We start from the raw sequence: 23238 nt of genomic DNA, 5'->3' as shown, positions 1-23238 counted from the left end.
AGAAACTATAGCATTTCTTCCTGGAAAGTTAGCGTGCTGAAATAGAAGCAATTTGTCTTGCTTCTATTTCAAAAGTTTGAAATATTGCTGAAAAGAATATTGAAAAGAACACCCAGATATGTTTTCATATTGCTTGCTTTCTATCGGATAGTCTGTCTTGCTCCCTAGCTCTCTCTCCCTGTCTATCACTCCTCTCCTCTCTGTCTCCCTTTGGTTTTATCATGTGTGTAGCATGCAGATGTATTCACTCCCTGCCCCCTTTATTATGCGTGCGTGAGTGCGTGAGTGCGTGCGTGCGTATGTTCATGAATTTCGGTCCCTAACTGTGTTTCATATAAGAGAATGCACTGTAATACAACAATGAAATCACTTGATAGGTCACACACAACTAAGTTCTTAAGTTGAATGCAGCAAACATCAATATCCTGATACGATTCTCACTCCCACTCTGCCGGCAAGAGAGCTGCAGAGGTCAGATTGCCTGTTTGATGGCTATAAGGTTGCAAGAGAATGAAATGGAGAGAGTGCGAGAGAAAGATGAGTACTTTCCCATTAAGTATCATCCGCTTCAGCAGCTCATCTCATCTTAACCTACAGTACCAGCAGATGGAGAGCATTGTAAGGAGTGCATTACATTAAGAAGGACTGAGGAAAGACAGATCACCCATTGCACACTATGGGTATCAGGCTATCAAAGACAGCTCTCGATATTATCTTCTCATATCTCTCATCTCTTCTCCTCCTTTGCATTTTCTTCCCCTCTCTCTACTCCTCATCTGCCCTCCTAGTCTTCCCCTATCCCGTTCTTCCCCTGTCTGCATACTAAGCATACAGCCCAATTTACACTGCCCAGTTGCAGTGGCGGAAAAGGTTATACAAAGTTTTACTATACTAAAAGTATCAACAATGCAATAAAGAACACGAGACGAGATTAAAATTTCAAGATTGAAATCTCGTCTAGCGAGACTTGCGGTGGGGCGCATTCAAGACAATCACGTTGCATAGTGTTCTATTACTATGAACGTCAGATCTCAACAAATAAAAACCAAGAAAAAGCTATCAAAATATGCGATCTAGCGCAAGGCCTATTGGCGCACGTTTTTAGCTGTGGTGGACCCGGGATGGAGTTATGACATTTCTCTACTGTACCATTCATCCTAGGATATTTATAACATAATAGAAAAGGTAAGAAAACCGTGGTCCAAAATTCCCCTTTAAAGGGGAATTCAGGGGATGGGAGGTAGCTGGGTTAACAAACATACTCGAAACATTCCCTACATGTATTATGCAAACACACACATTTACAAAGAAATTAGGCTTAGGTGTCTAACTGAGGGTTAGCCTTAGGGTTATTAGTCAGTTTCAATTTGTTCTTCTGTTGCTGTTGAACAGTACTGTCATGCTTGCTTTTATTTTTTTGTTGTTGTTTTCTTTCCACAAAAGAAGTGGAATAAATGACTCTAGGAATGCTGTCTTTGAATTTGAAGAATGTGTGAGAACCTCAGTATAGATGCATGCCAGGATGGGGCCTCGAAAGCAGGGACATCTACTTTTTAAGGCTTGTGGAAGTGGGATCTTTGAAGGAATACTGTAGTATGTACTGAAACTTTGCAGTGGGTTTACATAACAAAACAATATATACCATTATTTCTCTCTATGCCAGTAGTTATCAGCCAGTGGAGTAGTGTGGTGGTGTTTGCATGCAGATCCACATTGCCCTATCGCTGTATTTTGGTGTTTTTTTGTATCCCAAAAACCCAGTCCCAGTCTACCAAAACAAACAGTGAAAACACCAAAGTACAGCGAGAGGGCATTGTGTTCTGGCAAGTAAACACCACCACACTACTCCAGTGGCTGACAACTGCTGAGCTAGAGGGAAATAATTGGTAAAACTAGAAAAAGTGCTCCTCGGAGCACAGGTCTCCGCCAGGTCAGGTAGGCTATTGTGGCCTCCTGGTGGCGCTATAATAGGCCAATGTGAAAAGGGTGCCATTTCTTCTTAGGCCTTGCACGACAATCGGACCCTGAATTCATGATTTGAGGCATTTTGTTAAAAACATTTGTTTTGCTAAATTAGACCTGCTGGTGGCGCTATAACAGGCCAATGTTAAAAGGTTGACATTTGTAACTCAACATAGTGTGAATGTGCGTGCAAAGTTTCACCGCTATCGGAAGGTGCGTTCATGATTTGCAGAATTTTGTTCAAAACAAGCCAATAATGCGAACTTTAGATGTCAATCTTAGCCAATCAGGATGGAATATGAAAAATCAAACACATCCGTCTTGATCACATGACTATAGAGATCATGTGTACCGATGTGCGTGAAATTTTGATAAAATTGGAAGGAGTAGTATAAAATAATGTGTTTTACATAAGTCTGCCTCCTGGTGGCGCTATAAAAGGCAGATGTGAAAAATGCAGGGCAAAAGTTTTTCCTTGACCTCTAGGGAGTGTGCATACAAAGTTTTACACAGATCGGTGCAGTTATAGGTAAAAACATGAATCGGCCTGTTATAGCGCCACCATGAGGCTGATTTGAACATTTTCAAATGGTATTTCTTCCTCGGCCTAATGGGAATGTGCGTGCAAAATTGATTTGAGGCATTTTGTTCAAAGCGGAGCACTCCTGCAAACTTTGGAAGACATTTTTAGCCAATCAGGATGGAATATGAAAAATCTGAAATACCTGTTTCGTTTAATGACTATAGAGATACTGTGTACCGATTTGCGTGATTTTTGGACAAAATCTGTAGGAGTACTGTCAAGAAATATGTTTTACACAAATCGGCCTCCTGGTGGCGCTATAAAAGGCCCATGAGAAAAAAAATTGGGGCAGAGGTTCTGAATTGGCATCCAGGGAGTGTGTGTGCTCAGTTTCGCTGCGATCAAGCCAACGGTGCCGGAGATTAGCTGGTCACAGACGGACGGACGGACGGACAAGGGGAAAAACATACTCTCTCGCCATGCCTTTCGGCCTGGCGGAGACAAAAACTAAAATTGTTTGTTATGTAAACACAGGGCAAAGTTACATACTAAAAGTTACATACTAAGTTACATACATCTAACTAATTAAAAGGGTCATTAGAAAACATCTGAGCATTGGGGCGCGGGTTCGAGTCCCGATCCTGACGACCTTTGCTGCATGTCTTTCCCCATCTCTCTCTCCCTGTTAACTGTCTTCCTCCTGTACTATCAATAAAAGGCAAAAAAGCCCCAAAAGATATCTTTAAAAAAAGATAAAAGCAGAGCATTATGTTTTTTCAGCATTATGTCCATACTGTAGATGGACTTTTGTGGGACACGCAAACCCTACCTCATATATCCCTAACACTAGAGGCATAACACACACACACACACACACGCACACACACACACACACGCACACACACACACACACGCACACACACACGCACACGCACACGCACACGCACACACACACACACACACACGCAGATTTGACATACACACTGTCATCACATTTTTTATACGCTTTTCCTCTGGCTTTTTGCCTTTATTACGATATACGAGTACAGTGAAGATAGACAGGAAACAGGGGAGAGAGTCATGGAGAGGAATCAAACTCGGGACACGTACGCCACCAAGGCATCAGAGCCCATGTGGTACGCTCCTCAGCCACCCCTCCTTCGGCTGTCATCACATTTGAGATGTACAGTACAGTTCAGTCACTAAGTTAACCCCCGGAGGGAATTGGAGATAGACAATTTTAGAAATGGGGAGGAGATGGAGGGAGGTGCTGACAGCACTGTGACAGGGCTTAATTAGCCGACAAGCACTGCACTCTGAAAGACGTTTCTCAAGATTGTTCTAGTTTGAATAGATTAAAAGGCCTTTCATTGGACTAAGCTGCCTCGCCATAGGACTGCCACCACTGTGGATTAGCACTCAGACTCCAGACAGAGGAAAAGAGACAAGGAGAGAGGGAACAGGGTTGAAGAGGAGGGCAAAGATAGTGTCACGGGAGGGAAAGTGCCTCACTTTGAGCAAAATAGTACAGATAGAGAGAGACAGGGAGGAAGAGAGAGAGCGAGAGAGAGAGAGAGAGCTGGAGAATGAAAGAGGAGTATGTTTGAGAATATTATGTAGATTTTTGTGTGCTATGACTGAGACAGGGAACATTTGTTATGTATGAATTTGGAAAAACAAGACGATAAAATGCAGCAGTGAAATTCCTCCCTTTATTTCAAATCCCTCTCCATGTTTTCGTATCTCTCGGCCTGCATACATAACCCTGTCTCTTCACACAACTTCTGGGGATTTGCAGACGAGAAACGTGGTCTCTCCGCCTCTCACCTTCTTCCTCTCTCATCTTCTCTCCCCTGTGGTATCTCCCTCGCTCTCTGCAGACACCGAGGGCTGTGAGCACACATGGAGGAAGTTCCACGGCCACTGCTACAGATACTTCAGTCGCCGACACACCTGGGAGGACGCCGAGAAAGACTGCAGGGAGCACAGCGGCCACCTGGCCAGCATCCACACCCTCGTCGAGCAGGAGTTCATCAGTGGTAGGCAGACATTTTAGCCAGTTAGCCAATTGGTCTAAAACAGTGGTTCTCAAACTTTTTCAGGTCAAGTACCCCTAAATTAATGTGTATTTGGCCACGGACCCCCATCTGAAAAGATTTTGTACCAAGGACCCCCATCCCAGATTAAAGTTAAAAATGTCAAAAATATTCAAACATTTTCAAAGAATGTCAAGATTTTTTTGAAAATAGCTGATGTATGTAGGGCCCTGGTGGTCCCCGGACCCCACTTTGAGAACCCCTGCATTAGACCACGGACCACCATAACTCTGAGAGTGCAAATGGACCCGTAAGGGTCCATTTGGTTCCATTTGTACACTCTCAGAGTTACAGCAACATTTGGTTCCTAACTATCCAGCATTTATCTGGGTACCTCCTGGAACCCGCTCAAGGACCCCTGGGGGTCCCCGGACCCCACTTTGAGAACCATGGGTCTAAAATGTATCCATTAAGCCCTGTATACTTTGTTGTATGGCGAATAGCGAAAGTAGCCGATCTACAAGCCCACACTGCATCGCGATGAGCTTGTAGATTTGTTGTTTTTGCTATTTTATGGGGGAGGGGGGGGGGGGTAATATTATGGTTACATTTCTAGATATTCCACATTATAAGCATCCAGTTGTAAGAGGTGCATGCATCAGACAGTGTAAGTTAAACGCTTGAGAGGTTTTGCTCGAAAGCAATGCCATTCAACTATCCATGCAGACCGTCCCTGGAGCCACAGGACCTTTGGCACTTGTGTTCAGCTTGGGTTTCAACCTCTGCCTTCGCTTCACGCATATCATAACAAGGCCGGGTCACAAGCGGCCGACCCTCTGTCTCCCAAGAGATGGCAGGGCAACACAATTCATCTTAACACCCATCGTCCTTTCACACAGACACATTTACCAAAAAGTGTGTTTAATTGCCTCGAAAATGGACGTCTCCACCCCTACAATAAGGGGAGAAGAGCCATTAGGGAGATTAATGGGCCTGGTAATGATGTTAATCAGATACACCATGATTGAAATTCCATTACACACACACACTCACCCGCACGTGTGCACTCGCACACACACCAATAACAGCACGCACACACATATGAACATGCACAGATGATGTTAATCAGAAACACTGTAATTGAAATTCCATCTCTCTCTCACACACACACACACACACACACACGAAAAACCACATGAAAACACACACTTACGCACAACAAAAACTCATCACCAAGGTGTCACTGACAGTGATGTGTGTCTGCATGACCCCTTGCCTCTTGCTCAGGGAGGATTTTGTGATAAGATCTAATAGACATGCTCTGTGGGGGCTGTGTTTGGCTTTATATGTTGTTTTTCCTCAGGATATTCATGCTGTAACGTGTCCCCAAGCAGAATAAAGCCTAATCTATAAGAGTTTTCGGCTGATACCGACCATAAGCCTCTCCGACCTCCTACTTATAGTGTCGTGGGACAAAAGTATAAATCAGGCTTACACAGTCTGTACAGACTTACAACAGACTTATTCATAGGCTGAAGCAAGTGTGTGTATGTGTGTGTGCATGTGTGCACACATGCACACTTTTGTGTGTATATTCCTATTTCTCTGTGTGTGTGTGTTCATCAAGGTCTAAGCCATGACAACACCTGGATCGGGTTGAATGACCGTACAGTGGAGGATGACTTCCAGTGGACGGACAGAATGGACCTGGTGAGAGACTTAAAATGTGGCTTTTTGGCTATGAAGGGTAACACAGAAACCTCCATACCCTGAAACTTTCTAGAACCTACGAAGTTCTGTGATGGTTTCTTGTTTAAGTATTCCATTATAACCAGAACCACTCCTGAAGGGGGAGGTACGCAAAAAAAAAGAAGAGGGAAAATAGCCGATTCACAAGCTGGATCGACTAGTTTTAAAGTATATGTTCTGGGTTCCCAGAACTCAGGGTTAGTACGGCCTCCTGAGCGGGGCCCAAATGTAGTTCTAAGAACGGTATATGAAACTGAGCCGTAGCACGTGGAAACAAATCTAGAACCTGTAAAATACGCTAAACGGCACAATACAGTTCCATTAGTTCTTGTAGCGGAAAAGAGCCTTACAGTATACAGGAGCAGTGGTTCTCAACCTGTGGGTCGGGGTCCCCACATGATTTTGGGGGGTCTCCAGATGACAGTGAAGTGACAATTTAAGGACTTTTAATACCTTTTTAATACCCCGAAAAAGTCCATTGCTGCATCAAAAGTCATCAACAAACTATACTATAAAAACTGGCCAAATTGTCAAATAATAGGCTAAAAGCAATGCTGTGTTCTACCGTGTTACGCTACAGTATTTACGTAGTATGCCGTGCAGAAAAATGTGAAAAAAAAGCATACACCGTCTACTAAACATTTCATCCATTGACCACGCGCGAGCGTGTAGCCTATACGCATGCATGCCATGCAGGGAATAATTATCTTATGCCCCTCCGAATAAAAAACTAGAACACAATGGCTATAATAAGAAGCAAAAATTGTGAAAATAGTTGAACTCTGTGGAACCGAGTCGAACTAAATGTAATGCCTCAACTCCTACATTCCTAGTGCTTGTCAGGGTTTGGGTGCAGGGTTCCCCAGTTCAAATAGGATTATTTTGGGGGGCCACGGCCTGAAAAGGTTGAGAACAACTTCTATACAGTATCTGCTGGGCTCAGTTGTCAACTGCTGGACCTTGAGTCCTGACGTGAGCAGTTTTGCTGATCGACAAAGAGTGCCACGAGTCACATGGGCTATCAGGTCACAGATGGTGGATGCTGTGAGGACCAGAATTGAGCGTCAGGTTAGTTCAGGCAGATCACATGGTCAAGCTCTTACCTTGGCTGATTCACATATCTATCACGTTCATTCTCACAAACAAAGAGGTATTTTTAGTGACAGCCCCTAATACTACTCTCACTCTGCATCCTGCACTCTTCATGCTTGCAGTAAGAGTGTCCCGTACTTAGTCGTACGGGCCAAAAATGACCGTGCCGTGAGCTTGTAGATCTGCAATTCTTGGCAGGGGAGACCATTGTACGACGGAGGATAAATTAGGCATAAGCTACTACCTCCACCTGATTCAGGGCTCTGTTATTGATCACATTTTATCATTGTCGCTGCATGCTCTGTTCAGTCTCTAAATCTGGGGGAATTTATTGCATCCCCCCTGCTTTATCCTGCATGCTGAAGGAAGAGCATGGGGCTTCTGAACAGAACCATACCAGTAAACATAAACGTATTACAGAGTTTTTAAGCTGTTGATACATATTAACTTTGACATGAGCTGTCCTGACTGAATTGCCGTTAGCTATTTGTAAGAACGACACGTTTCTCAGATTCTCCCGCTGTAAATCTTAAGTGTTAATACTGTATGTGAGAGTATTAAAAATGTACCCTCAAGGTCAATATTGCAGTGCAGGAATACAGAAATGTTGGGTTACATACACCCATGTACTTTAAAGATGCATTGACTGGAATCAATTTTCCGTGGTTTGATTTGGTCTCAGGATCAGTGCTACTTACTAATATGATTAACCATGTTGGTTTGTTTTTATGATGCAGTCTATGCTGCAAAACAAATTGCCCTTCCGGGATAAATGCATCAATGTTGAAGCACTTTCCACAACTAGACGAAGGAAGCAGTGAGTGACAGAAAAAAAAGGCAAAATGACAAGGCTTGTGCAGCAACATATTACAGGGTATTGTTTCTAGTCAGGTAGAAATTACAATAGGTCTCCTTTTGACATATTTTCATTTTCATCTGATAATTTTCATCTGATAATATGGGTATTACCGTGTGTGTGTGTGTGTGTGTGTGTGTGTGTGTGTGTGTGTGTGTGTGTGTGTGTGTGTGTGTGTCTGTGTGTCTGTGTGCATGCGTGCGTGTTTGTGTGCGTGCGTGCGTGCGTGTGACTGTGTGCGCGTGCATGTGACGTTGCAGCAATATGAGAACTGGCGTGACAACCAGCCAGACAACTTCTTTGCCGGAGGAGAGGACTGTGTTGTGATGATCGCTCACGAGAACGGCAAATGGAACGATGTGCCTTGCAACTACAATCTGCCCTACGTCTGCAAGAAGGGAACAGGTAAGAAAAGCAAGGTTGAGGAGAGGAGCACGAGCATCATGTGTGCTGCAGCTACTACAATGGGTGATTATACCACTTATACACTTGAACCCTAGCATCCCTATTCTGGGGATAACATTTGGCTTGCCGAGCGGCTATTTAAAAAAAAAAAAAACCCTGGGAATCTATAATCAAAGCTATAATTGAGAGGACAGCCAATTGAGTGTCGGGAGGAGGCGGGCAGATGAGAAAGGACGTTTAGATGGCTGTGCGTCTAATGTGAAAAGGAGAGGCAAACGTGGAAGAGTCGTGAGGGAGAGAAACGGGTCATGCACACGTTGTGATTTCCACGGCTTGGCAGTATTATCTGATGTGGTCATAAAGTCAGCCCTACATGACTTTCAGATCATTTCTATTGAACGACAGTGTGCTTTTTGTAATCACAGAACAATATCTAGTCGCCAGGCAGCACTTGAATCAAATTTTGACCCTGTGTCCTACTCAAAAAATGTATCACCACTCTACATGTGTAAGTCAAGAGAGATCGAGATACTCACCATATGGGTAGACACTTGTAGACCATGTACAGTCCATTCTACCTGTAAACATGCAGCATTTAATGTTTGAGTGCTGTGGGAGTGTGGGCCTGAGTTGGCCTCTTCAATCAGTGCATGTACATACTGTACGCCTTTCAGGTTCACACTCGTGATACCACAGTGTGATGCCTCTTCACTCTATATCCACCTCTATCCCATAATCCTCCAACCTTGCTTAATATCTCCGCTTGAAACAGCACGTCAGTCGGCAACCTGCTATCCTACCACAGCTCTGTCTTATATAAAAGGTTCTCCTTTACTGAGGTGAAATGCAATTTAATGCAGAGGGGTGCAAAAGGGTTGGGTTACTTTATACTTCACTTGAGGAAAACTTAAATTCAGTATAGTGAGTTATACTTGCAGCTTAAATCCCTATATCAATGGCAAATGTCCTCTCCTCTATTCTACTCGATGTCCCCTGATGCAGCTAAAACTGTGGTACAGTGGCTGTTGGAGGAAAGAGGCCAAAACTTGCTCCTCAGAGAGCCTGTTAGAGATTATTTTTGCTGTTCATTTGCATACAGGTCAGACTACTGTCCAATAGCAGGACAACATATTAATAATGAGGTAGAGGGATTAGCAGCCTGGTCTGAATGAGAGACTAGGGCAGGGTTTTTTAGAAATAATGGGTCACTGGTGTCGGCATCCCCAAAACTTCAGCCCAAGCATACAATTAGATCAGTTTTAGTCTTGTTTCCACGTGTGGGGACGGTGCCCCGACGGCCCCCTTTATAATTAAGCCTAAACCCAGCCCTAACCTCACTCTAACATAACATTTGTCGGACTATTAGGAGATCGGGATAATGGTCTGTCGGACTAATTGTCACCCCCTGTGGGGACTACATTGTATGGAGGTGGCCTGTATGTGGCAATAGTTTAGGTAATACTTGCTTTTTGCATTATTTAGAACTGTGATTCTCTCAACTTCCAAACCAAGCAAACCAAAGTACTGAAATTTCCAAAACAGATATAGAATCCGAACTAACAAGACTTCTTCATATCATCTTTGATTGTTCATATGCTGTCATACAGTTTAGTCTCACTGGCCAAGGTATTCCCATAATGCAGACTACTATGTCAGTTTAAAAATGGCTCTAGTTTATGTAAGATATAAATGATTGCTTAATTGACTACTCCATTTTGTTATCAGGCAATAATAAAAAACCTGAACATAATCATCAAGGGAATCACTTAAGTTTATATTATCTTACTAGGCAACACTCCATCTTGATTACAATTACCTTACCTTTGATGCAATATTTTGTAGAAAGTCCCAAATGACATGTTCTGTTTAGTTTTTTCGGCAGCCAACACTTACTAGAATGAATTCTAATTAAAACTCTTCAATCAATCACTTGTTTTTGGAATGCAGCCGTGGTCACATTTTGTGAGTGATGAGTCACTGGTGAGGCAGAAAAAACAGTATCCCCTCCTGTGCCGAGTCATTGCCCAGGTACTAAAACCAGGCGTAAGTCAATATTCTAATCCCTAGTACAGTGTTTCTCTAATGGGGTACACATATATCCTATGGGGTGTGCAGAAGTTCTATAGGGGGGTACATGAGCGAAAGTGGAAAATTAAATTTAAAAACATGACGAGCACAACTGTTAGTGAATATGAAGCAATACTTATTTGCACATTATCTGAACATATTGACGTTAAAACTGGATTTACTGAAACGTTTTGGCCACTCTTTTACTGTGTTTCTTACTTGTAATGTTATATACTTCAAATGAGGAAAGAAAACGATGTATGTACAGTGTGCGGTACAATACATTCATATTATGCAAACGTGTAATGTCAGAGACACAGACATTTGAATGTTTCGTAGTGAAAATCTTGAGGCTAATGTTAATTATTTGCCTGATGCTGTGAGCCTAGACAAAGACTGTTTTTAGAATCAAAGTATACAAGCTCATCCAAACCCTAGAGAGTTTGCAGGGGATCTAATTCTATCAGGCCTACCACTGTAGAGAAGTGATGATATTTCTCTCATCAGCAAGGGGCTGTGCCACTTCCAAAGTAGGATGTCACAAGTCCCCAGGTTCCAGCCCACCTCTGACCTTAATCAGTCAGTTACAATCACAGGCATCTTTTCATCTCCCCCCACTGTCGCTGTCACCCTCCATCTTTCATCCAAAAGCAAGCCCAGATCATGTCTTGTCTTATCAGTGGCGTTCAGCAGCCACATGCTGAGTATTTTCTGCCTGATTTGCTATACTCATCGGTCCTGCTCTCCGCCTCTATGCTCATCAGTGGTCTGTTACTTGATTGGGCGATAGCAGCACGCTGGCTGCCTATCGGGCACGTTAATCAGCCACACAAGGGGCAGTGATACGGCATTTTGTGGGTGAAGACCTTTTTTTCCCTTGACCTCAGAGGAGGGGAGCCAGTCATCCTGATGAGAGAGATTGGGTGCCATGGGAGTGATCACACTCATAATCGTTCATGTCGGACAGAAACCTCCTATCTTGATTTCAACCTTTTATGTTTTTTTCATGAATTAATGCCCCACTTCGTCGTACTACAGTGTCACACAAAAGTAGCAAAATTAGCCGATCTACAAGCTCACAACACATTGTGTTGTGAGCTTGTAGATAGGTTTGTTCTATTTTTGTGAAAGTGGCCTGTCTGTGGGTTTATAAATATTGAACCAATTCAACGTATTAACAAGAGCTTGTGATTAGATAATAACTACATTGGATCCATTGGAACACAAGTTATTTTTCAGTTTTGGACATATACGAGGTCTCCGGCCGACAGCCAACAGGCTGACGATACATAGAAAGTGAAAGCACATGCTTTTTTTTGTATGATGCTCTCACACACACACACACACACACACACACACACACACACACACACACACACACACACACACTATTCCACCTGTTGTCAATGACCTTGTAAAGTTATAGAGATACAATACAATACCTACAGTAGAGAGTAAGGTCTTTTTGTCTTGTGCTTGCCTGGCCTGCTGCACTAGTACCCAGTCACATAGAACACTTTTAGAGCACACATACACACTCAAGGACATGAACTAATTGTGTGTCGTACCCCAGTACTGCACCTGGATAGTTGCCCTACGCAGAAACGTTAGCATTTAGTCCCATACTAACGACTAGTCTTTACATACTGCCACTTGGAGAGAAAGCAGACACAGACACAGCACTGCACTTACCAGCACAATGTAGCGAGAACACGCACACTTTCCCTTCACTCTAATCTACTCTGACATGATAGCCTGTAGGTGTAGTGATGCTTGGAGCCCATCGGGCCTTGTGAGTGCAGAGAGAAGCCAGCATCTGGCTGTCTGCAGTCTGCACTTTGCCTGACTACTGCCTGCCAGGCTTACACAGGCACAGGAAGACAGAGGAATGCATATTCAACCAGCAGGCCACACACAGACATATTACAAAAGCACAACCATGCATCACACAGCGGGGAACTATAGGCAGCGTTGAGCAAATCACAGGGCCTGTAAATATTGATCTGTTTCAACAGCTATTGTATCAGATGTTTTAGTGATGTCATCAGGAGCATAAATAACAAGAAATATTTATGGATCGTAAGAAAAGAAAAGTGTGCTCCTCGAAACACAGGTCTCCTCCAGGCCTGGTTGCCCAGGGCCCGCAAACTTTGGAAGGCAGTCATAGGCACTTGGATCAAATCAAACGTATTCATCTGGATCACATGACCCCAGAGATGATGTGTACAGGTTTATGTGAGTTGTGGACAAGAACTGTAGGATTAGTAGCAAAATGTGTGCTTTGAAGAAAACACTAAATGGCGGTAAATGTAATCTGGCACAATTGGCCGGGGCCTACTGTATACTGTATGGAGAGTGAGAAAATGCTGTTGTTGTGCAACCACGAGGCCTATTTGGGACTTTCTTGACCTACTGTACAGTGAGTATGCATGCACAATTTCACAGCAAGTGGGAGCTGCGTTAACTCATTCACTGCCAGAATAAATAAATAAATCATCCACTGCCAGCGATTTTTAGATTTTCTTACCTTTTCAAGTAGTCACAGAATATTTATCTCCAGTATGATCGATCCCCTGATCGTTGCTAATCACGGGGGGGGGTTTCACTGTGCTTCCACGAAAGAAAAAAAATGTCATCACGATTCCCTGTTTGCTTGTTATAGGCCGTTGAAAATATGGAGGACTAGATCTTGGGATCATGTGATCTCCTGGTTCTGTGTGTATCTGGGGATAAAATGGTCTCTCATGTGTTAGCGAAGAGCGCCATCAAGTGGAAACACAAAAAAAAAAACGGAAAACGTTGTCAAAGTCGTCCTTGGCAATCTGGGCATTGGGGAAAAATTAGTTAATGATTTCTGGCATTTTGTGCAAAACGAGCCACTCCTGCCAAGTTAGGAAGGCAATCATAGCGAATTGGAATGGAATATGAGAAATCTGACAGATCTGTCATTGTTAACTGTTTGACCGTTTGTTGTGTGCTATAGGTCCGATAGGACACAACAATGGACATATTATGTTCATCATGGTAACTTATTAGGGCCTGCTTCATACTGCATGTATGCATTTAATTTCTGTGCCAGTCCTTTATATTGCACAGGCTTAGATTTTGATATTAAGTAGATATTTCATTGTGTTCTGTGCACGGGTCCCTGGCATGGAAGCGTCTTTGTAAGAAGCGTATTGTAGGCAGGCTGGCAAGGTGAAGTGTTTACCTGTTTGTATGAATGAAAGGTTTGTGTATTGTTTTGTGTATTGTTTTGAGCACATGGGTGATAAGAGCACAAGTTCTTTTGATGTGTTTGAAGTGGATGAAGATGGAAAAGATGGAAGATGGACAAAATACACACAAAACTAACACATACAAGCAAAAGGATACATAAGGAGAATAATTTATTTGGTGTAATAAACAACATCCATTCAAAACGCATAAATAGTTACAAATGGATGGTTTGTGATGGATGAACTGCATGCACTCAAAACTAGAGTAGAGAAGTAGTAGAAGTAGACACTTGATACTTCAATTTTAAAAACCTGATCAAAAACCTTCCACCCACTTTGGGAAATCCCTCACCAGTGTCCACAGTCACATTCAGGTATCTAATAAAGAACTGACTTTTTACCTTGCCAGTCATGTTGGGCCAGTGAGTGCCTGTACTGTAGCTCAAGTGGAAAGGGAAGAATCACATGTTTCATCAGGGTAATGGCATTGGTTTTCCCTGTTAAGAAAGTAAAAGGTAATATAAAGAGATGGAAGAGAGGGATTATAAAACATTTGCAACATGCGCTCACTCTGCGCATTTTTAATCTTACCCTGGCCTGCTGAGATGGTGCAGTTTACTCTGTTGAACTATTGCAATTGGTGAATAGACATAATGAGCTCTGAATTCTATTTACACATTTTAATGTAACAATTTGCATAATTGTAAAATAGTCTGCATTTCTACAGTGCCTTTCCCTCCAAAGCGCTTTACAATGTGCATTACATTCACACATTCACACCGACTGCGGAGGCAACCATACAACACACCAACCTTCTCATCGGGGGCAGTTAGGGGTTGAGTGTCTTGCTCAAGGACACTTCAACATGAAGCCAGGAGGAGCCGGGATGAAACCAGGAACCTTCCCGCTCCCAGATTGTCACTCTACCTCCTGAAAAACTGCCGCTCCACAGAGAAGGGGAGGCTGCTGTCCATGGCAGATATACCTGACCTGTACAACCCAGACAGTTTCATGACCCTCAAGCCCATTTTTGTCTATGTTTCTGCTTTGATTTCAAGTGATGTCGGAATCAAAATGTTATCAGAAACTATTTTTGTTGTACTATATAGGTTAAATAGAGTATATGTAGAACTTTCTGGTTATTTTCTTCCGTTTGCGCTGAGCTCTGCCCCTTTGGTAGCCTGGTAAACCATCCCGGTCGCGGAATTCACATTTCCATGAATGAAAAATGAAATGTGAATTCCGCGACCGGGATGGTTTACCAGAATACCCCTTTGGAGCTTAATATGGTTATTTCGTTCTGGCTGGTGAAACTGTCTGGGCTGTACAGTACATCTGCCTGTGCTCCAGGCCTGCAACCTCTCCCTATAACCCCACGGTGGCAGTGGCTCAGATAATTGACATCTAAGGAATATGAGTGAGCTCACTGAAAAGACACTGGAAAAGACATGTTGCAAATAGTTTTCAGCGTCCCAAAGGCAGCCTATAGCTGCCAGGGGGGGGGGGGCGAACAGGTTTCAGTTACAGGGCTGCCATCTAGGGAGGGAAAGAGTTACTACACCCTGACCTCTACCTGTCATTCCCTTAGGGGAGGATTGGCACCCTTGTGACATTAACCCATTAAGATCTGAGGCCGACACCACAAATGCCTTCTAAATCAATAGTTCTCACGCTTTTGAACGCGATTTTTCAAAAATGTTCAAAAACAGCAGATGTACAAGCTCGCAGCATGGCACGAAGTGACGCTCGGTGAGCTTGTATGTCTGCTATTGGCAAACGCTAAAATCTAAAATTACAGATGCTTTCAAAGTTGAGAACTTTGTGATGTTGTGTGGGCATTTCCCTGGGGCTTACCATAGTGTCAGTCCTCCTTCCATCTCAGTGTGTAAACTAAACTGTTCTGAGCCTCCAATCCCTAGCCTCCTCATATCCGCTGGTTTGACAGCTGCCCCCCGACTTTAAGACTTAGACCGACATGCTGTCCAGTAAACACTAAGCCCACACTTTTTTTTTTTTTACTGACAGCTGTTTTCAGAAAGATGTGTTAGTCAATTAATTATCCTACATTGCCGTCCGCCTGAAAGGGATAGTTCACCCCCAAAATGACTTTTATTCTATGCCCACGGAGACTTGAATTCATTAATATTTTGTTGCATTCCTAAGCCAATAATTTGAGACACAAAGAGTCTCCTTTGTGTCTCCTTCCGGAATCGCTGCCTACCGCTGGTCATCAAATTATTGGCTTAGGAATGCGACAAAAACTTTAAAATATCCATGAATTCAAGTCTCCATGGGGTGACTAATCGATAGAAAATAAGTAATTTTTGGGGTGGACTGTCCCTTTAGAGTATATAATTAATAATGGAGTAATTGATGCAGCCGTTCTTTTGTCATGTACAGTAGGATTACTACTACAATATAAAATCCTGCATGTTACGCCTAGAGCTAGCAGGTCAGAAACAGTTGTGACACACTGAGAAAATGTCAGAGTATTTCTGAACAAGGATTCTGTCCGACAGCATGTAAAAGTCACGATCCAGTGTTTATGATATTCTTTTTGTGTGTGTGTTCCTGTCTCTCCCCACAGTGCTTTGTGGCGCTCCGCCCACCGTAGATAATGCCTTCCTGATCGGGCGAAAGCGTTCTCACTATGACATCCACTCTGTGGTGCGCTACCAGTGTGCTGACGGTTTCCTGCAGCGCCACGTGCCCACTGCCAAGTGTCGCGCCAACGGCAAATGGGACAGACCCAAGATCATTTGCACAAAGTGTAAGTGATATGCTTGTTTCATGTTTGTGTGTGAGTGGGGGTTACTATTTATTGAGACAGAATGTAAGGACCACAATCTATCTAGAAATTCACAAAATCTCTGTTTGAGTGAGTGAGTGAGTCAGCCCAATCAAACTTCATATTGTAGAATACCCGAGGGAGTGATGCACAGAGTGGGAAGTCGGTCAGATCAGTGGATCTCCAAAAAACAATAATCAGGAGTACCCTGATGTCATCAATATGACGTCATAGACTGGCCTGGATAGATTTGGGCATGCCTCACACAGAACTCCATATATGGAGATAAAAGGGACACAAACGTGGGGCATCCACTCCCAACTTGCATTGTTCCCAACTTGAATCGTTCCCGAGTACGAGCACTTCAACTCTGTACTGTATAGATATATAGAGGTTATTTGTGGTATAATGTACAGTCATAATACTAATGTAATGGCATTAGTATTATGGATGTCATAAAAATGTTGTTAGCCATGGTTGTGTCATATTAAAGTTGATTTCCCACATATTATGTTGCAGAATAGTATTACCATGGCACAAAATAAGATATTTCTATTCTTCTGCTTTTGTTTTCCAACAGTATATCCTCCCTCGCCTCAGGGTTTCCAATAAACTTAATTTCTGCCTAAAAATAACATTTTCCTTATGACGGAATAGCACATCTTAATATGTAATTTCTATATTTGTCCCTTTAAGAGGTTATACTGACTTAGAGCGTGGCTGATATATCACATTGTGCCTTGTGGTATTTCATTACACACTTGACAGCTACGACGGAATTCTGTAGCTTCTGTCAAGAGTGATAAAGACTCTGTTTTTTCTTTTCCCACTTATTTCCATTTATCTTTCAGGCTCCGTTATTTTTTGTTTTTTTGTTTGTCTTTTCTTTTATGTCTACAGTGTAATTTTGATTCACTGCACAGGACATGTCTCATGGTGAAATCCAGAGAATTACCAGCAGTACCAGTAGATCCAATTTGGCAGTACACCCCAGGAACAAGCTTATACACTCAGGCTTTTAAGTGGGTGTTGAGATCAGTGATGTGTTGCACTGCTAAAGGCACCCAGTCTATTCAGCATGATAAAAACACATCTCTGAATCCTGCAGTGGCTCTATAGCCATAGAGGGGTATAAAGGACTGTGATCCAGGCCTTTCTCTGTGATCTCTGTTGTTGTTGTTGTTATTTAGTTTTTCTGGCATTTTACCTGGTTTTACCTCCCTCGCTGTCACCTTCCTCTCAACTCTTAACACCCACACACTCTTTTATTACAGCACGCCATTGTCACCATTTTATCACCTGTCTTTCATCGTTCACCTTCACTTTATTCTTTATTCATTCGGATCCCCATTAGCTGCCACCAAAGTAGCAGCTACTCTTCCTGGGATCCACAACAAACATAACAATACATATCTCATATAACACAACATGTTACAACAGTGGTGTGTTCTTCCATTATACGCTGTATACGGCGTATGCGGTCCAGATTTTTCTGGGGAAAAAGTATATACAGTCTAATAACCATTTCATCCATTGAAAACGCGAGAGCGTATACCCACGACCACGCGCATCGTATCGTATCATATACCCTACGAAAAAACCTAGAACACACCACTGTGTTACTTACAATAATAATAAAAAACCTTTTCAAGACAATAAAAGTCAAGTAGAAAAAAAAAGCATAACAATCCATCAAATGACATTCCATCGAGGTTATTCAGGTCAGTTAAAGGTAGGGTAAGTGATATGTTTTGGTTAAAACAAAAAGTATTTTGTTAAAAGGTTCAAATACTATATTCTGATAGTAATCATTGCTATAGAGTGTTTTTTTCAGTAACAGATGTCTCCCTGTCTCTCCAGCTCTTTAATAAACAGAAAATACATTTTTCGGTAGATGTCAAAATCTCAGCCAATCATGAGAAAGTACCAATTTTTAAGCTTAATTTGGATAGTGTTCCAGTTCCAATTTTGTCTGCTCATTTCTTAGTGTCATCACTTCCAATTTCACTTGTTTAATCTGTATCCTGATTGAGTTCTCTGTCCTGGTTGGATAAAATTGGAAATGAAACTGAAACTGAAACGAAAATGCATTTTCTGTTTAATAAAGAGGTGGAGAGACATGGAGACTCCTAATACTGAACAAACACTCTATAGCAATGAGTACTATCAGAATATAGAGCTATTTAACACTTATTTTAACCAAAGCAAATCACTTACCCTACCTTTAATTAACATTGATTGTGTCTTTTAACACATTGACTGCCTGGAATTAATTCATTCATTCATCCGCCACCGCCAGCGTTTGTACTAATCTTCCGAGACCCACAGAATTTGTTTTTCAAAGAAGATGTAAACAACAGATGTCTGGGGGGGAGGACGAGGGTCTCTTGTATCATCTGGAAAATAAAATGTGTAACCGCGATCTTCTGTTCTTTAGTTATCGGCAGTTGAATATGGCTTGTTTTCACCAAAAACGCAATCTGGGAAAATAAATCAGAAATAATGTATTTTTATAAATCAGTCAATGTGTTAAGGCAAGTTAAAACTTGCCTTACTGGGTGCTTCAGTGATCATAGTTGGTAACGTGTTCCATATTGTAATTGTAATGTAATGTCCTATACATTACAGATCTGCATACCGAGAGTGCTAAAGCTTTAGGCTTTAGTACTCTCTCTGCTCTGTCTACAAACTCAAGCGCATCTGTGTCTCCACTGAATCTGTCCCTTGTCTTTTAGTGCATTTTCTTCCTTTCTTATCCTTAATCTGACGACAAGGCAGTTCAAATAATTGGTTTCTCAAGGGAGATCTGGTCAAGTGAGCAGTGTAAAAAAATAACATAAAAAATAAAGCAATATACAATCAACAAACATAATCTATAGTGGATTTCTCTCTTTCTCTCTCCTTGTCTCGCTCCTTCACATAGCCCGGAGGTCCCATCGTTATCGGCGTCACCACCACAAGGGCAGGAGAGAGCGCAGGAAGCACAAGAAGCATGGCCATCGGGACGGCGGCCACCACGGAGCAGACCAGGGCCACAACCACGCCCACTTCTGAACCAAAAACGCCTCTCCACCTCCCTCCTCCTCCTCCTCCTCCTCCCTTCCCTCTCTTCCGTGGCTGCTCCATGCAGTTTGCCTGTTCTCCTGTCCTTCCAACCTGGTTGCCCGAAACACTTTCTCCTCTTGCCTCCAGCCCAGAACTCTGTCTCCCCTCTCCTTCCCTGCCTTGTCCTTCCTCGCTCCCAGCTCGGCTCCTGGCTCTTTGAGTCAGCCTGTATCATAGTCAACTCTGAGGTCTGCTGGAGTGTTTCCAGGCCTCATGGGGACAATAACAATCCCTTTGTACTTTTCACTTTTCCTTTCCATGGCTTTACTTTTCACTTGTTTATCGTCGACCAGGTTACCTTTTTTGTTTTGGTCTTTAACTCCCGAGTTCAAAGATGAACTGAAATGTGGTTCCTCTCTGACCTGTTTTGGGAACCTTTTAGTTCTGCATTTAACATTCATGGGAGAGGAGTGATTTAATACAAACTTGTAAATAGTGATGACTTTCATTGAAAATGCTGTATCAAATCCAGTGGAGTCAGGGAATACACAGGGTCCATGTTTTGGACTTTTTAAGTCCTTAACACACAAGTGTGTTCCTTGACTCTTCTGTTTTTGATGTGCTCTTTGTAAGACATTTTACCTGACCTACAATAACTCCTAAGTTATTCTGAAACAGATTTAAATACTTTACTTTGGATCAGAAGCATTGTGAATAATTTAAATGTTTAGCGTTGTATCTTCTTGTCAGTGTAAGACAGTTTATTTTGGGTGCCTGGCCCCAGAGGAAGATGACGAACACAACCCATCCCATTGCATCACACCATACCACATCACTACATATTAACATCACTTTATGATAGACTTGTAGGAATCCAAACCTCTCTATTTGTGTCAGACCTCCATACAGCTGTCATTGTCAAGGGTTATGCTGAACATTGGTTGACAGTTTGTCATACAGTATATAGTATTGGGTTTTTCCTCTTGCCCAGCACAGCAGTCATGAGTCCTAAATTCACTTCAGCATACTGTGTCTGGTTGTGGACTGACATTGTTTAAATTATCAAATAAAGACTAAGTGGCTTGGTAAGTTCCATTCACTGTATTTATACTGATCCTCATTCTCACCATATTCTCAACGGTCACTTCTTACTATTGCTTGTCTGGACTGATAAAAATTGTGCTGTCAGCCACAGAGCAAGCGAAAAAGAGGGATGGAGAGTAGAGGGTATATCTATTCTAGATCCTTAATTGCTGCCCCCCGCCCCCACGCACATATGGCGTATGAAGCAGTGAAATGACATGACTCTATGTGCAGCCTCTGGCTACAGCACCATGTCCATAATTAGCTTCCCAAACAAGCACAGGAAGGAGATGAGATGGGAGTAGAAGGCAGGGGTGAACTCCCCATGCGATGCTTGGCTGGATCAAATACCAAAGGGCGGTGGTGATGTCACCTGGATCGTGGATCAAGGCTGTGTAAATTGGCACGGGGACAAACACAGAAAGGTACAGTATAGGGGAGACAGGTGACAAAGGAAGCTTGACATATGTCTTATCTCAGCGTGCGTGCGTACGTGCGCGCGCCTGTCTGTCTGTCTGTCTGTCTGTCTGTCTGTCTGTCTAGCTTGCTGCTTTAGCTGTTCACTCTACCTCCCCTGAGGTTAAATGGGGTTTTTCTAAGACTCTTATGCTAGACACACTACATTTATATACATACATATATACATGTGTGTGTGTGTGTGTGTGTGTGTGTGTGTGTGTGTGTGTGTGTGTGTGTGTGTGTGTGTGTGTGTGTGTGTGTGTGTGTGTGTGTGTGTGTGTGTGTGTGTGTGTGTGTGTGTGTGTGTGTGTCTGTGTGTGTGCTGTGTGTGTGTGTGTGTGTGTGTGTGTGTGTGTGTGTGTTGCTCATCCTTCTAAACTTAGCCTCTCCTCCAACAATATCCCTCTCCAGTATGGACGGAGATAGACATTGACCATTTGAAGCCAGCATAAATATTATACATTCATAATTTGCAGTATAGTAAATAATATCAGGATCCACTAATATCAACTGATGATTTAAAAATTATAATAACCCAAATTAATTATGTGCTAGTAAGGTCCTTTTAGAGGTAAACTACAGTAGGTGTTGTTCATATCTATTGCTGGGCTTTGAATCTGACCTGAGGCTCTTTGCTGTCTTTACCCATCTCTTTCCTGTTTTTTTGTTTCAATCTCACTGTTGTTACCTTAATAAAGCATGAAAATGTTAAAAATAAATCTTTAGAAATAATATCCATTGCCAATTACAAATCATAGTTTATGCACCGTGCTCTTTGATGCAACTTCTGCTTTTCATTGTTCTTTTGTGTCTCGTGACAATGGGGGACCAACAACACCATATCCGTTTAATGAAGTTCTCTAAAAACATACCTAATTCAGTAACAAGAACCACACCAAGAAGCGTTTAACTGATTTATTGTAAAAGGGACAATGTGTTCTTCCATTTGCTGAGTGTGTTGTGTAGGGAGCTTCATAGGGAGTCTACCGTTCTGCTAGATAGACTCAATTAATAAGCTAGGTTGTCCACAGAACATTGAAGGCAGGCAGTGGTGACAGGGGAAGTATTAGGTTTAGGTTGATGGACAAGCAGACCCTGACACATGTAACAGCCGTCAAGCCCTGATGTCTCTGAGACGTCAGGCTGCTGTGGACTGTCAGTCTGTCCCAGAAAATGGACTGACTGAGCTGGGATGAGTGGCTGGAGATGGACAGACACCAGCCTCCTCAGGCAAGTCAAATTGGAAGTGATTCCCAAATACAGTGTGATTACTGTGGTGTGCAGTATCACAGTAGAATGAAGTGTAAACCTGGATTCATGTCATTATAGGCAAAGATTTTTAAGTACATCTACGAGCTCATAATTTGTGAAATTCAATAGAGTGAAATACAAATTACGAGATTCTTTTGATTCATCAATGTGTGGCAAGGTTAAGAAAAGGATAGCAAAGAACATAACTTTTGTTAGGGACGCTGTCCGGAATTATTAAAGGTGCTGTTCTGCTATCGATAATTCCTCAACCAATTGTCCTTGGATTCTTATTTGTTTCTGACAGCAGGCTACTGGATATTTCTCAACATAGAGGCCCATATAACAACAGGGCTTTAAATGTACAGTTATTTCAATAGTTGCAACACTGTAAGACCACCGACCAAAATGTTGTGGTTCGCAAAAACAAAAAAATCTACTTTTGAGCTTGTTTGTGACTGTTACCAGTTCTGCATGCTCTGTGCCTGTGGGAGGTGTCAGGCTGTCTCCCATCCTCTCACACATAGGCTTACACACACACACACACACACACACACACACACACACACACACACACACGCACAATCTTTGCTTTTCCGTCTATGCAGTCAGAGGCCTGAGGGCAGGCAGACAGCCAGAGACAGAGACATCTAATTGTGAGTCTTAATTATGAAGATGAGTGGCTAAACAGAGGTTGCTTCCAGCTG

At 42.6% G+C, this 23238-nt stretch overlaps 1 protein-coding gene across 1 annotated transcript in view; it reads left to right on the top strand.

Annotated features, from left to right (window-relative positions):
- The window catches only part of ncanb (neurocan b), a gene marked incomplete at its 5' end in the record, with an annotated part of 142303 nt that extends 121656 nt beyond the window's left edge, over window positions 1–20647 (top strand). The window contains 5 exons of the mRNA XM_084065954.1: window positions 4366–4524; window positions 6149–6231; window positions 8479–8623; window positions 16496–16678; window positions 19620–20647. Coding sequence (XP_083922080.1) covers window positions 4366–4524; window positions 6149–6231; window positions 8479–8623; window positions 16496–16678; window positions 19620–19750 — 701 coding nt within the window. The 3' untranslated portion in view covers window positions 19751–20647. The remainder of the gene's footprint in view (window positions 1–4365; window positions 4525–6148; window positions 6232–8478; window positions 8624–16495; window positions 16679–19619) is intronic.
- Between the last annotated feature and the right edge of the window lie 2591 nt (window positions 20648–23238).

This window comes from Gymnoscopelus microlampas, assembly GCF_963454915.1.
Source record: "Gymnoscopelus microlampas genome assembly, chromosome: 9".
NCBI classification, from domain to species: domain Eukaryota; kingdom Metazoa; phylum Chordata; class Actinopteri; order Myctophiformes; family Myctophidae; genus Gymnoscopelus; species Gymnoscopelus microlampas.
This window is presented reverse-complemented; position numbering and strand designations above follow the sequence as displayed.